Source organism: Chanodichthys erythropterus, chromosome 18, assembly GCF_024489055.1.
Source record: "Chanodichthys erythropterus isolate Z2021 chromosome 18, ASM2448905v1, whole genome shotgun sequence".
NCBI classification, from domain to species: Eukaryota; Metazoa; Chordata; class Actinopteri; order Cypriniformes; family Xenocyprididae; genus Chanodichthys; species Chanodichthys erythropterus.
Genome location: NC_090238.1, coordinates 32,845,859 through 32,861,694, shown reverse-complemented (window position 1 = coordinate 32,861,694; position 15,836 = coordinate 32,845,859). Strand labels below are relative to the sequence as shown.

Below are 15,836 nucleotides of genomic sequence, written 5' to 3'. Positions count from 1 at the left end.
TTTCGCTATTGTTCTTGCTTGCTTACCTAGTCTGATGATTCAGCTGTGCACATCCAGACGTCCTGCCCTTGTCTAATGCTTGAACATGGGCTGGCATATGCAAATATTGGGGGCGTACATATTAATGATCCCGACTGTTACGTAACAGTCGGTGTTATGTTGAGATTCGCCTGTTCTTCTGAGGTCTTTTAAACAATTCAAATTTACATAAGAAGGAGGAAACAATGGAGTTTGAGACTCACTGTATGTCATTTCCATGTACTGAACTCTTGTTATTCAACTATGCCAAGGTAAATTCAATTTCCCATTCTACGGCACCTTTAAAAACTGATCATAAAAAATGTTTCTTCAGCATCAAATCAGCATATTAGAACGATTTCTGGAGGATCATGTAACACTGAAGACTGGAGTAATGATGCTGACAATTCAACTTTGCCATCACAGAAATAAATTACATTTTAAATATATATTCAGACAGAAAACTGTTATTAGGGGCAAAGCACCAAAGGTTAAAAGGTAAAAATGAATTTAATTAATGTTTGATAAACCCAATCACTCTCAAAAAGCACACAAATGAATTTGACAAAAAGCACATAAAAATGGATGTGAGGCTACACCTCCGCAACGTTTTAATGTATTGAGACGAGTCTTGGTACGTCGTCACAAGCATGAACTGAAGCTATTTGCAGTGTTTCGGCACAGCGCCTCCTACTGGTCAAGAGATACTATTTTGCTTATAACCTCTTAACAGTTTGCCCCCACCAAAAAACGCCTTTTGATTCAGTTAAATATACAGAGTCAAAAAATACCCAATTTTAAATTTTGTCGTAAAATGCTCTATTTTATGAACGCATTGTCATATTGATAGGAACTCGGAAAGTGTCATTGGTACCATGCCCTGACAGTACTCAAAAAGTTAAGACAATGCCACAATGTGGTCAAAAAAATGCACATCTGACTCTTGATTAATTTTGCCTATTGTACTGGAACAGGAAGATTCCTTGAAAACAACGATACCAATTATGCCATAGCTGGTCGAAATTGCTGTTCACCATTTTAAACTTCGATGAAAACTTATTTTTCCTAACTCCTCCTAGAACAATGGCCCAATTTTCAGCAAAATTGGCTCAGATCATCTTCAGACCATGCCGGCAAAAAGTTATTAAAAAATATTTTATTTTTGATAGACAAAACCTTGAATAATGCATCAACGAAACTGTTGGCATGATGCCAAGCTGATTTTGAGGCTGTAAGGTCCGTTCACACAGAATGAGTTTTTCCATTCCAATGCGCTACTTTTCCAATTTTTATTTTTATGTAAACACACAGTAGATGGACATTTATGACCATCTTGCATCTTTTGCAGTGTTTTGTGCATGACACGGTGTTCTAGAAACATGGCACTCAAGTTAAAATCAGTTCAACTTTTTAAAAAAGCTGGCGGGAATGAGACAGAAAAACAGTAAAAATCTAATATAGTTTTAAAAAAAGGCTCTTTTTTTGAGGGAGTAAACTACAGTCCCACTCACCTGATATCCTGTCCTGGACGGGCCTGAACCAGGATCCTCACCTCCAGCTCCTCTGTACCCTGTAATTCATAACCAACCAGACTCAGACACCTGTACACACTGGACTTTAATTTACAATCAAAGTATACACACTGTTTAGAAGAGTGTTTGTCTTTCTTGTTTCATCCATATTAAAACCATAACACAAAACATACTATTGCAGTTTCCTTAAAAGTAGTGCTGTATAATTTATTGTAATTATATAGTTGTAGATTATTTGTGTTGCTTTCTGTATCTTAAAGGGTTAGTTCACCCAAAAATGAAAATTCTGTCATTAATTACTCACCTTCATGTCGTTCCACACCCGTAAGACCTTCGTTCATCTTCTAAACACAAACTAAGATATTTTGATGAAATTCGGTTTATCCTCTATTGAAAGCAACAAAATTACCACATTCAAGGTCCAGAAAAGTAGTAAAAACATTGTTAAAATAGTCCATGTGACTACAGTGGTTCAACTTTAATATTATGAAGCGACGAGAATATTTTTGTGCACAAAAAAAATAAAAAAATAAATCAATAAATAAATTTGTCTCCCCCCGTCATTCTGCTAAGCTATTTTCGTTGCAGAGCTTCAGTGTTTACGTCCGAATGGCGGCTCAGTATTGGTCCACTCTGGTCATGTGAGCAGCACAATGCATGTGTATGTGATTAACAGGAATTTGTTAAATAAAATCATTATTTTTGTTTCATTTTTGCACACAAAAAGTATTCTCGTCGCTTCATTATAATAATAAGGTTGAACCACTGTAGTCACATGGACAATTTTGACAATTTTTACAACTTTTATGGACCTTGAATGTGGTAATTTCATTGCTTTCAATAGAGGATAAAAAAAAAAAAAATCAGATCTCATCAAAAATATCTTAATGTGTATTCTGAAGATGAACAAAGTTCTTACGGGTGTAGAATGACGAGTGAGTAATTAATGACTGAATTTTCATTTTTGGCTTATCTAACCCTTTAAATATATTTGGTTGAATTTTTTTGTCTTTAAACACCTTGAAGTATGCATGTTTCACTTTCGGGACAGAATCCGTGAAAATTGTCTTAAAGTATTTAATACTAACAAAATGGGCAGCATCCTTTAAAAGGTAGAAATTACTCATAAAAGTACTTTTATCTTTTTAAAAAAGCTATTCTTTTAGAGATATGGTTCATTCTGAGTAAGTTACAAGTTATTTATTAGAAGTTATTTGCTTTTTACATTTATTTAAAATATTATATATTAATTAAAATAATTAAAAAGAGTCTGTGGTTGAGAATGTGACACTTACGTCTTCAGACTCTCGTAGCAGTTCTGTGTCTTCTACTTGCACTACAGCGTCTGCACCACATGGGATAGGAGCACCTGTCGTCACCCTCATCACTTGGCCTGGCATAACCGTGAGAGTGGGCTGCAAACAGAAAAAGACTCCTCACCACTGTATCAAAAAAACCTACGCGTGTTCGGCTGTGGTGTGAAAGCAAAACACAGATGTTTTGTCTTTACTGATACTGGGTTAAATTGCTTTTATTCACATAAAATAACATACACTCTCATAATAAACAACAGTACAACAGAATGACCCATGACACACATGCAAACACACACTCCAGACAGTGCGCTGTATGGACGTCAGCCATGAGCACTGGAGTGCTGGCCCACACTCTGCTGCACATAGCCCACGGGGATCCCCCTCTCTCTCTCTCTCTCTCTCTCTCTCTCTCTCTTTCTGTGTAATGCACTCATTAAACACGCTCACTGATTCTGAGTTCTCTTGCCATCTGAGCACATAAGCCGCCTGCAGACACAAGGTCCAGTGCAAAAGCAGGCATTTCCAGTGTATGTGTAAGGAAGAGAAACTCAGCATGTTCACATCAGGGTTTAATGGCAAAACAGTGTAAGAAGACTAGTTTAGCTAACAAGTTGGTGTTAGTTTAACTCACCTGCTCCCCAGCTTGAGACTCCCCAATGATGAAGCGATCACCAGGGCCATCAGCAGCTGAAAAACAGTAAAAGAGTAACTCATTGAGTTAATTTCAGAAGGTTTACAGGTTTGGTGAATGAGATTCTAATGGTAAAAAGGTTAAGAATAAGGTTGTTATATCTTATTATGCTTTTTATGTTAAAGCATTAAGGGTAAAAGGGAAATAATCGTAAGTTCTAATGAATATATCAATTACGCCTTTTTCATTGGCACAGTGAAGGTGCCAATTTGGCCCTGTTCCAAAAGGTGGCAGACCGGAAAACTGGCCCATTAAACTTGTTCTTGAAGAGCAAGCATCATATGTGTGAAGTGATTTTTAAAGATTTGATTTGTTGATGTATCTACCACCTATATATAAAAATTTAATGGTGGTGTAAAATCAATAAATTAAAAAACCTTGGATGTTAAAACTTTCTCAGAATGTTTGCAGGAATTTGTTTGGGCAATGTGTACTACCCTGAAGACTTCATATGCAAATGTATGTTTATGGGCAGGTTATCTTATATAATCAGTTATGTGATAGCTCTGCTCTAAAGTCAGTATAAATGCGGCACAGACTGAGAGAGGTTGGAAAATCTCCACCATTTGGGTGGAAAAGGGGTACACGAAAATGTGAATTTGGCAGAAATGGGTAATCACCTCGAACAGCATAGCCATCTTTAACTGACGCAGGGAAAGGAGGCAGGTTGTCTTTGGCATAGACGTCCTGAGCCAGAACTCGACCCATTCCATCTACAAACAAAGAAAAAATTCTGATGAACTCGTACAATCATGAATACAACAACAATGAAAGTTAACTTCCTCATAAAAGTCAGAAAGGGAAAATGTACCTACATCAGAGGCCAGCAAAAGCTACATGAGAACACAAATGCAGACATGCAGCCAGACAACATGAACAGAGGGATGTAAAAACAAGGACGGTGCATATTATGATTTAACCCTTTCAAGTGTGAGTTTAAAATCTTCTAACTGACTCCCCAGAATGATTTTTTTTAGAACGTTTGCCCTTATTGTTTTCTTGGCGATGCGTCATGCTTGTCACGTAACACACCGCAGCCACAATAACACTGTACGACAGATGTTTCGCCATTATTTTGTTTTTCCTTTTTTATTTAAAATATTCACAAACTTGCTTACCATGTCAACTATCGGATATTATGATTCTCAAATATGTGTAAGTGAGAGTGTTTTGTCATTTAAAAACCTTTATAAATGATCTTTATCTATCTTGATCTATAACGCGAGATGGGCACCACCATCTTAGTTTGCGCCTGAGTACTATTTATTAACTACATGCACTTACTATACACTGCGTTCCAAATTATTATGCAATTGACACACATAATGGGCCTAAGTAACTATAAAGTTTACACTATTCTTCCAGTTCACCAGCCACTTACTTGCATGTATTTCAGGAGAAACCGAGTTAACTTTATTTTACAGTGCCGTAGTTACACGTTACTTCATGTACTTTCTCTAGTAATAACAGTAAATTATGCATAATTACCAGTAACTAACCTTAAACCAAACCCTAACCCTAACTGTAACTCTACACTTCATTCCAAATTATTATGCAAGAGACAAATCAGTAAGATTTCAGTACAATAAACATTCAGATTTTAGTTTTTCTAAGAAAATGTTTGTTTGTTTATTTATCCATGTCTGCAGCTTAAAATACCTGTTTGCTGCTCAACACCGGCTTTTTTATAGCTGCCATTTTAATGCAATTACGTTTTTTTGACAGGAACTTTCTCAATAAGCCTTTATCTGACTGAGTTCTGCTGTGCTCTAAATCACTTACAAATCTTATGATAATTTGATAATCTCCATTCAGTTTCACACAATATTAGTTGTTTTCATGCCTTTTGCACAACATTGCACCATTTCATGCTTTTCATCTTCAGAAAGATCTTTCTTCCTCCCCATATTGCATGAGAACTGTGACTTGCTTAATAATGTGGAACAACCTCTAAGTAAGGTTTCCATAGATCTGGCAAATTATTTTGTCTGAGATTGATAGCAGTTATCTAAAAAGACATGGATAAATAAATGAACAAACATTTTCTTAGAAAAACTAAAATCTGAATGTTTATTGTACAGAAATCTTACTGATTTGTCTCTTGCATAATAATTTGGAATGAAGTGTAGAGTTACAGTTAGGGTTAGGGTTTGGTTTAAGGTTAGTTACTGGTAATTATGCATAATTTACTGTTATTACTAGAGTAAGTACATGAAGTAACGTGTAACTACGGCACTGTAAAATAAAGTTAACTCGGTTTCTCCTGAAATACATGCAAGTAAGTGGCTGGTAAACTGGAAGAATAGTGTAAACTTTATAGTTACTTAGGCCCATTATGTGTGTCTGATATGAATAAATGTCTGCAAATTATATTTGAATGGATCATTATTACTGCTTCCACTGATGTTTGACATCAGTGTGTATTTTATAAACTCTAAATGTATTGTTTTACTGGTGCTTATGTGTATTTAAATGTCTGAAACCTTAAAAAAAAACATGATGTGGCTGAAAACACTGCATATCTGTGATATATGACAAGTCCGTCTCGCAGCCAAAGCGTGAAAGCACAGTTTGAATCTGGCAGTTATGTGACGTCATTCTAAATCCATTATGTAGGACCGTAAGGCTCAAAAGGTTAATAAGACAAAGAATGTATTTTATTAACTGTCAGTTAAACATGTTTATTCTGGTAGCCTGCAAGCTAACAGGTTAGCATATTAGTATGGCATACTGCTAATTGACAAACATACCGCTAATTAACAAGCCTGCTAACCTTGCACACACACACTGGCACAAAATATACACCATTATTTGTAGTATTTATTAGCTAGCACTGCTACAAAAAGATAACCCATAATAGTGAAACTGACCACTATAGTGTAATAACATCCCTAACCCTTGAAAATGTGAGGGAACAAAATAATAATCTATCCTTTAAAAGTAGATATTTATTGTTTTTTATCCCTCTTCAAATCATCCTGACTAAAAAGTTCCTCTAATTGAGGAATCAGCCATCATATATCAGTGAATCAAGCTAACCAGTTGGCATACTAACTTAGCATACAATGTCCAGTCAATGAGGATATTAACTTTGTATTCAGCTTGTCAATAAGCTGGCTAGCTTAGCATACAACAGGCATTACGAGAGAGGAAAGGTCTCAATTATCTCCTTAGTTCAATAGTCAGGACACTGATCAGGGAGTCAGCCATTTTAAGCGTCGTTTAGTAGTAGTTGTAATATGTACAATAATGTATTTATACTATTTATAAAGAACTTTGTCAGTGGTCGAATTTCATACTTTCAAATGAAAGCAGAGGAATTCACACATAGCCTAAATGATGATGTAGGAAAGGTGGATGAGAGTGTGCCCTGAAACACAGATGTGCCATTTCCTCTGAACACCAAACACACACACTTACACTCACACACAAAGCCTGAGATCTCTTGGGGGAGCAACAAGCGCCCTCCCACACATGAAAAGAAGAAGAGAAAAGAGGGATGACAGACAGAGAGAGAAAGAGGGGAAGGAATAAAGGATCGGAGAGAGCCAGAAGGAAAGCAAGAGAGAGAGAGAGAAAAAGAAAGAATGAGAGAGTGCAAAGGCGCTCTTGTAGAGATAAAGCACGAGAATGAGAGAGGGACAGCGAGCTGATGCTAATGAGGCCTCTCCTCGGTTGGAGGCTGATTAGAAAAGACTTATTTCTCTAAAACAGCACATCTGACGAGGCTCTAAATATAGCGCATGTCTGGATTGGGAGATCAAACAGATGGGTACGGTGTTATCTACACACAGAGATGAGTACTCAAGCGCACATCACAGAGCCCTGACAACCCAGTCACCATGAAACTGCAACGATTCCCTGCAGCTACAATACAACAAGCCCAGATCAACTCAACAGAGCCGAGCACAGGCCCGTAAAGAGACCACATGTAAGCCTGAAGTCTATACCAAATGCTGTCGTCTTGAAATGAACACTAAAACAGTGCTCCTAAAACTGATTCTAATGGCCATTTTAATCTTTAAGTTATCTTCGATTCGATTAACTTTAAACTTATACAAATAAAAAATAACTGTTTATAATACTAATTCGCTTGCTAATGACACCTAATAAACTTCTCGTAACTTCGAACCATAGACCGTAAAAAATATGGACGTGGTGTCCGTGATGTCACCCGTAAGTTTCTGAAGAGCATTTTTGAAATCTAAAGCCGGCCATCTTGGTAGCGTGTCAACATGCGTCATTCCCAGATAACAGAAAATGGACAAACGGCTAGTGACAGCAGCGGCAATCCACCTGTCACTCAAGTTGCCACGCCCTTAATTATGTAAAACTTTAAGGCTTAATATAATTTAAACGGATGAGTTATAAAAAAATTCACCCCCTCAGAGTTGTCATGAAGGACAAAATTAGCTATATAGACCAAAACAACAATTTGTACCAGGCTGTAAACATGTTTTTTTTTTTTTTTCCTGCTGTAAAGTTGGGCATTTTAACATGGGACTCAATGAGATTCTGCTCTCTTTTGGAGCCTTTTCCTAGTGGCCAGTCGATGAATTGCAGTTTAAGTCACTTCCGTATTGGCTTCAAGAGAAACGGGGGGAGGTTGCCACTTGCTTCGAACCAAATAAACAAACATTTTGGGGAAAAACTTGGTTGTTCTCCAAAGTGCAGTTCTAACGCTGATTTATAATAGATTTTAAACATAAATACCATATATTATAAATAGAATTGAAAACATTATTGTCAAAAATATATGAGAACGACATATATATATATATATATATATATATATATATATATATATATATATATATATATATATATATATATATATATATATATATATATAATTAGTCAGTGAGATTTCTTTTTTATTTATTTATTTGTTGGTTGGTCGGTTGGAAAGAAATTAATAAATGTATTCAGCGATGATGCATTTAATTGACCAAAAGTAATGTCACAGATTTCTATTTCAAATAAATGCTGTTCTTTCGAACTTTCGATTCATCAAACAATTCTGAAAATATGTATCACAGTTTCCACAAAAATATTAAGGAACACAATTGTTTTCAACAGAAAATTCAGCTTTGCCATCACAGGAATAAATTAATTTTAAAAAATATATTAAAATAGAAATTTTAATTATAATAATATTTCACAATCTTAATATTTTAACTGTATTTTTAGATCAAACAAAGAGTATAAGAGACTTCTTTCAAAACTATTTTTCAAATCTTACTGACACCATTCTTTTGAACGGTAGTATATGTCGACAGATGTATACAGCAATATCTGCAAACCTATTGGTTATTGGTAATTTATATTGGTGCATCAGACGTCAATACATCAAAATCCAGCAGAACAGACAGTCTCACCTCAGCATACTCTAAATGGCCAATCTTCTCCAAGGCTGAGACCACTTATACATTTTAAATTTATTTTATTAACTGAGGTGACAGAAAGAGGTTTTAAAACAGACAGCCGCTCATAACTTACACCCATCTTGTTGTATGAACAACGCATTTCAAAAATTTATGAGTGACATTACTTGGCTGGGCGAGGATATTTCCTCTATTTACGCTGATCTGGACTTGCCCTCCTTGTGCTCACGCTGAGCTGAAAATCAATCACTTTTATCTGTCAGGAAACAGTGAAGCTCTACACACAGTTACTGATACTGTAGATTGTACAAGGCACAATGTTTGAGGTGCTACAGCAGGTTTTGTGTAAAGAGGTGATGTCGGAAAAGCTTGAGTATTGGATGTGTAAGTTGTTTTAATTTTTACTGTTGGTCACATCTCTAACCCTTGCGTCACGCATCACGATTGATGAGTTCACTGGCTTCCAAAGCAGCAGTCATAGGCAAATGATCTAGAACACAAAATGACAACAAAGCTCTTCCAATCTAGGCCATTCTCTATGGATAAACCAAACAGATACAGCCAAACATGGAACATGATTCCGTTGACTATTTATGACAACCATGCCATATCCAAATCAATGGAACAAGCTAAAGGAAAACAAAAAGATTCCAGTGAATCACTTGTCTCTTATGAGCTGAATCCCAATTTGACATTGTCCGTAATAGCGTTACATTTAAAAAAGTATGTCAAAAGGTACTGAAATGGCAAACTATTTCTGATTAGATGGATCATTCCATGCAATGCAAAGTGGATTTGTTTGCGATGATTCACTGATGTAACATCAAGACACGATTTTTGTCACAATTTTGTAATGGCATAATTCATACTTAAAGGGGTCATGAATTTAGAAACCAACGGTTTCTTGAGCTTTTGATATATAAGAGGTCATCATACTATAAGAATATCCTGTAAGTTTCAGGACTGAAAACTTCCTTGTTAGTCCAATGAAATCTTTTATTGACACCAGGCCCAGCGAATGACTAAACGCCGCCTCGGCATAAGAAATCAACAGCTACTTCATCATTGCAACATTAGCCCCACCCACTGCCGTGTTATTGAGATAGATAGATGAGCGATACAGGACTAAAAATAACATTACCTTTCAATGGGTCCTAATGCTAGGAATATGGTTATTTATTTTTTTACAATGTGAATGTCTCAGTTGAGCTGTATTTATTTGTATTCGGTACATTTCACTGTGGATTCTTTGGTAAATCAATCGCATTTTGGCGCAGGCTTTGCAAACAGACTTTTACGATATGGACTCAACAGTAATGCAACAACATGTAAGTAACTGTGTTAATACTAACGCCTGATCTGATATGTAATGGTTCATTTATAGTCAGATGTTCTTTGTCTGTGTGTCAGTATATCAAACCTGTGACTAAACAGTCAAATGGTGATTAAATTGTAAATAGAAAGTGATTAAAGAACGCTCCCTTTACAATCGCTGGAGCTGTCAATCAAACAGCGCAAGTTCTGGAATCAAGCAAAAACTCCATTTTTTCAATGAATCTCTAAGTTGCATAAAGTTTGCACTGTTAGTTATCATGAAAGTGTTCGTTAGTGTGCAGAAACTGAGTTGCAATGACGAAATCACTGCTTTCATGCGCTCAACAACATGTGTGTGATCGGCCACAATGTTCATCACTGCAACCTAATGCTATAATCAACACTTTTCATGATTAGCTAACCTTGAGAGCTGTAATAGTAAAAATGTGCTAAAATTTTCCAGAGAGCAATGATGTTAGCCAATCACAGCAGTGGGCGTTTACACTTAAGTCTCACAACAGACACGCCCCTTAAAACAGAGCATTCAAATAAGAGGTCTAATATCAGGGTAGGAAATGCCTTTTATTTCTAAATTATGACAATTTTTGATGTAAAAAGCATACTAACATTATAAGTGCACCCCAGGAAACATAAAACAACAAAACAACACAGTTCATGACCCCTTTAAAAGTATACAATCAAGGCTAAAATTTTTGTATTATACTTTGCATACAAGTATGCAAAAGTAATCAAATTGTGATTCAGCCACACTCAGATCAGTCCTTCACATGAGTTTCTTTTTCCACCTTCAACTCTCAATCGCCCCCTGCTGGTCTGGAGGTGAAATGGCACTGAGGCATGGATGACTATTCCACACATTACTGGGGCCAAATGAGCATCAGGCATGCTCGAAGGTGTGCGCCGGACATGAAGGTGCTGGGTAAGGTGCTCACTGACCTGTGCAATACTTTGGGGCGTGGGCGACACTGGCCAGGGCTCTCCTCTCTGCCTTTGCTTCGTCACCAGTGCAGAGAGGAATTTTCCGCCAACTTGAGCCACTCTGGCGCCAGATGCCTTTTCGTGCTGGAGGGGCCAAGTCACCTGCATTGGGCCCTGCCAGACGCATTGGGCACATTACACTACCACATGGGCAATCCCACTATCCCCCAACACATGGACCGAAATTATGCCCAGCACACAGTCTGTGTCTTGGTGGCACAATTCACATCCACATGCAAGGGTGGCTGCTCTGTGTTAGTGATGGCCATGAAAAATCAAAGAAGTGCCATCAAAAAGAACAGCATGGGCTAAACTAAACAGCTTTTGGTGCACTGACCATAAAGTAAACAAAAAAAAAAACTATGGGATGTAATCTAGCCTGTGGGACTGGACCGCTCCGGATGTTCATGTGAATTGAGTAACTTTGAGAGACTGAAAATCTTCCAGAGCTTTTCCGAAATTCAGAAAGAAGGCCTTTGCGGTTGGATTTGTGTGGAAACTGACCACTGGATCTGACTTCAGATGATCACAATGGCATCAAAGCTTCAGAGAAGGTCAGCGAGTTAAAAAACAACAAGGAACGGCGGATGGAACAAGTGACAAGATTAAAGCTGGAAAGATGGAGAGATGATGGGGTGAAAGAAAGAAGGGACAGATGTGTGACAGATGAGGAGCTACAGGCAGGAAAGATGAAAAAGCAAAAGCTGAAAGCCTGCAAAGCAAAAAGCTTGGTGACTATATGCCTTCAGCACTTACTGGCCTATATACACCACAGTCCAACAGCCAATGAGAACACAGTTTGGTATCATAAGAGGGACATTACTACAAGTTAAAAGGATAGTCCACAAACAATGAAAATTCTTTCATCGTTCATTCATCCTTGCGTCTTTCAAAATCCATTTGACTTTCCTTCTTCCGTGGAGAACAATTTATAACAGCGTGTCTTAATGTCTCTATAACAAAATGCTCTTTACCATAAGGAAAGTAGTCATATGGAGTATTTTATTATGTTTTATTCAATGTATGAAAAAAAGAGTAGCAAGAACATTCTTCAAAACTTACTGTGTGTTCCATGGAAGAAAGAAAGTCATATGGATTTGTAACAACATAAGGGTGAATAAATGATGACAATAATGCTGGTTTTTGAGTGAACTATCCCTTTAAGGCTTATTCACAACAATTATTTGAATGAGTCTGAATTTTCAATACTAAAATATGCGTGACAACATTTTTGGTAACAATTTATTTTAAGGTGACGTAGTTGCACATTATTACAAGTACTTACTATAGTAATAACAGTAAATTATGCATAATTACAAGTAAATAACCCTACACCAAACCCTAACTGTAACTCTATAGTAAGCACATGTAGTTAATTAATATTACTCAGTACTTATTTGAGCAAGTACAATGTAACTACATCACCTTAAAATAAAGTGTAACCCATTTTTTAAATGAAACAATTCATCCTTGTGAACTCCATGCAGAGTCTGAAACACCATACTGCAATGATCCATTGTTGTTTTTTAATTCTGTTCTGTTAATTTTTACTGGTTGTTGAACAGATAAGGCAATCAAACATTTTTTCAGAGAATGAAGTAAAGACAGAAATAGTGACTTTTTTTAATGATAAGTTTGTAAATTGTTTGTAAAAGTTAATAATAATACTAGTAAAATATGTGACCCTGGAACACAAAACCAGTCATAAGGGTTCCAAAAGGATTCCAAAAAAGTTGGTACACTGTACAAATTGTGAATAAAAAAGGAATGCAATAATTTAAAAATCTCATAAACTTATATTTTATACACAATAGAATATAGATATATCAAATGTTGAAAGTGAGACATTTTGAAATGTCATGCCAAATATTGGCTCATTTTGGATTTCATGAGAGCTACACATTCCAAAAAAGTTGGGACAGGTAGCAATAAGAGGCCGGAAAAGTTAAATGTACATATAAGGAACAGCTGAAGGACCAATTTGCAACTTATTAGGTCAATTGGCAACATGATTGGGTATAAAAAGAGCCTCTCAGAGTGGCAGTGTCTCTCAGAAGTCAAGATGGGCAGAGGATCACCAATTCCCCCAATGCTGCAGCGAAAAATAGTGGAGCAATATCAGAAAGGAGTTTCTCAGAGAAAAAGAGTTTGAAGTTATCATTATCTACAGTGCATAATATCATCCAAAGATTCAGAGAATCTGGAACAATCTCTGTGCGTAAGGGTCAAGGCCAGAAAACCATACTGGATGCCCGTGATCTCGGGCCTTTAGACGGCACTGCATCACATACAGGAATGCTACTGTAATGGAAATCACAACATGGGCTCAGGAATACTTCCAGAAAACATTGTCGGTGAACACAATCCACCGTGCCATTCGCTGTTGCTGGCTAAAACTCTATAGGTCAAAAAAGAAGCCATATCTAAACATGACCCAGAAGCGCGGGTGTTTTCTCTGGGCCAAAGCTCATTTAAAATGGACTGTGGCAAAGTGGAAAACTGTTCATCCGGACTAAAGAGGACAAGGACAACCCAAGTTGTTATCAGTGCTCAGTTCAGAAGCCTGCATCTCTGATGGTATGGGGTTGCATGAGTGCGTGTGGCATGGGCAGCTTACACATCTGGAAAGGCACCATCAATGCTGAAAGGTATATCCAAGTTCTAGAACAACATATGCTCCCATCCAGACGTCGTCTCTTTCAGGGAAGACCTTGCATTTTCCAACATGACAATGCCAGACCACATACTGCATCAATTACAACATCATGGCTGCGTAGAAGAAGGATCCGGGTACTGAAATGGCCAGCCTGCAGTCCAGATCTTTCACCCATAGAAAACATTTGGTGCATCATAAAGAGGAAGATGCGACAAAGAAGACCTAAGACTGTTGAGCAACTAGAAGTCTGTATTAGACAAGAATGGGACAACATTCCTATTCCTAAACTTGAGCAACTTGTCTGCTCAGTCCCCAGACGTTTGCAGACTGTTATAAAAAGAAGAGGGGATGCCACACAGTGGTAAACATGGCCTTGTCCCAACTTTTTTGAGATGTGTTGATGCCATGAAATTTATCAACTTATTTTTCCCTTAAAATGATACATTTTCTCAGTTTAAACATTTGATATGTCATCTATGTTGTATTCTGAATAAAATATTGAAATTTGAAACTTCCACATCATTGCATTCTGTTTTTATTCACAATTTGTACAGTGTCCCAACTTTTTTGGAATAGGGTTTGTATTTGAAAATTTAAAATCTGAATCTGAAAAATCTAAATATTGGGAAAATCACCTTTAAAGTCCTTAGCAATGCATATTCACTCACAAAAATAAATTTTTGATATATTTACGGTAGGAAATTTACAAAATATCTTCATGGAACATGATCTTTACTTAATATCCTAAAGATTTTTGGCATAAAAGAAAAATTTATAATTTTAACCCATACAATGTATTGTTGGCTATTGCTACAAATATACCCATGCGACTTATGACTGGTTTTGTGGTCCAGGGACACATATCATGTTTCTCAATACCAATTTAAATGAAACGATAAACAAATTTGGTAGAGAACATATCCCTTTATTTTAAGATATACACACACACACACACACACACACAAACACACACACACACACACACACACTTATGATTCCTCTAAATCATGTCTGATTATAGAGGACTCATAACAGCTACTAAAGTTATTCAGCCAAGAGCAGACTCTTTCTTGTTAATATTGTTGTTTGATTAATATTAATGACAGTTGCAGGTCTATTAGCCTGAATTATCACTGCAAGTCCTAATGCGCAGTTTTCATATTTGATTTAATTACATTTTTGTCCCACCTGTTCACGTTCACCAATATCTCAGCATGATTGATCACTTTATAAATACTCTTAGTTTGTGAATATATTCGCTCACATGGTTTAACTTTGTGCGATCAGGAATTTGGTCTAGTTTAGGGTCGGTATGCGCAAACAAAGAGCTCACCTCTGTAGTTGATGATTTCAGTACCCAGGACAGGAGTCATCTCTAGCACAGTGATGAAGGCCTTGTCCATAGAAGTGAGGGGAAACGGGGACATGCGGTGTCTCCGAGCTACCTTGGTGATGTCCACTGCACTGTGACCTGAGACAAAGAGTGAGAATTTACTCATGCTCTCAAACGCACTTGCACAAACATCACTGATAATGCACGATCGGTCACCCACTTGCTCTCAGGATGTTCTCCTTGCTGCTGCATCGTGACTGCACCTACAGATATAGAGAGAGAGACGGAATGAGAGGGAATGAGGAAGAGAGAGAGAAAGGAATTGGGAAAAGAAGACAGAAAGACATGAAGAGAGTTAGAGCACTAAAGGAGCCCCATCCTCCGTCCAGGAGAGTTAGCATTCCACTGACAGGATTCATAAAGATCAGAATGATCATCTACACATTCAGACAAAACAACCAAAAGAAACTAGCTTGAAAACAAACAAACTGAAAATAACATTTTCAGTCCTACTGCCATTATTATCATTATCATCATGGACTTTACATAATGAAAATGTATGTGTTAGGTCATGGTAGCATTCTATTGCCCAA

General features: G+C 37.0%; 1 protein-coding gene across 7 annotated transcripts in view; it reads right to left on the bottom strand.

The window, feature by feature from the left end:
• Nucleotides 1-15,836, bottom strand: part of gphna (gephyrin a) — a 111,570-nt gene that overhangs the window by 10,810 nt on the left and 84,924 nt on the right. For all 7 annotated transcript variants that reach the window (XM_067367945.1, XM_067367950.1, XM_067367944.1 and 4 more), the window contains 6 exons: nucleotides 15,464-15,506; nucleotides 15,244-15,381; nucleotides 4,178-4,270; nucleotides 3,498-3,553; nucleotides 2,846-2,965; nucleotides 1,530-1,588 (listed from right to left, as the gene is read on the bottom strand). In XM_067367945.1, the coding sequence (XP_067224046.1) occupies nucleotides 1,530-1,588; nucleotides 2,846-2,965; nucleotides 3,498-3,553; nucleotides 4,178-4,270; nucleotides 15,244-15,381; nucleotides 15,464-15,506 (509 nt within the window). The remainder of the gene's footprint in view (nucleotides 1-1,529; nucleotides 1,589-2,845; nucleotides 2,966-3,497; nucleotides 3,554-4,177; nucleotides 4,271-15,243; nucleotides 15,382-15,463; nucleotides 15,507-15,836) is intronic.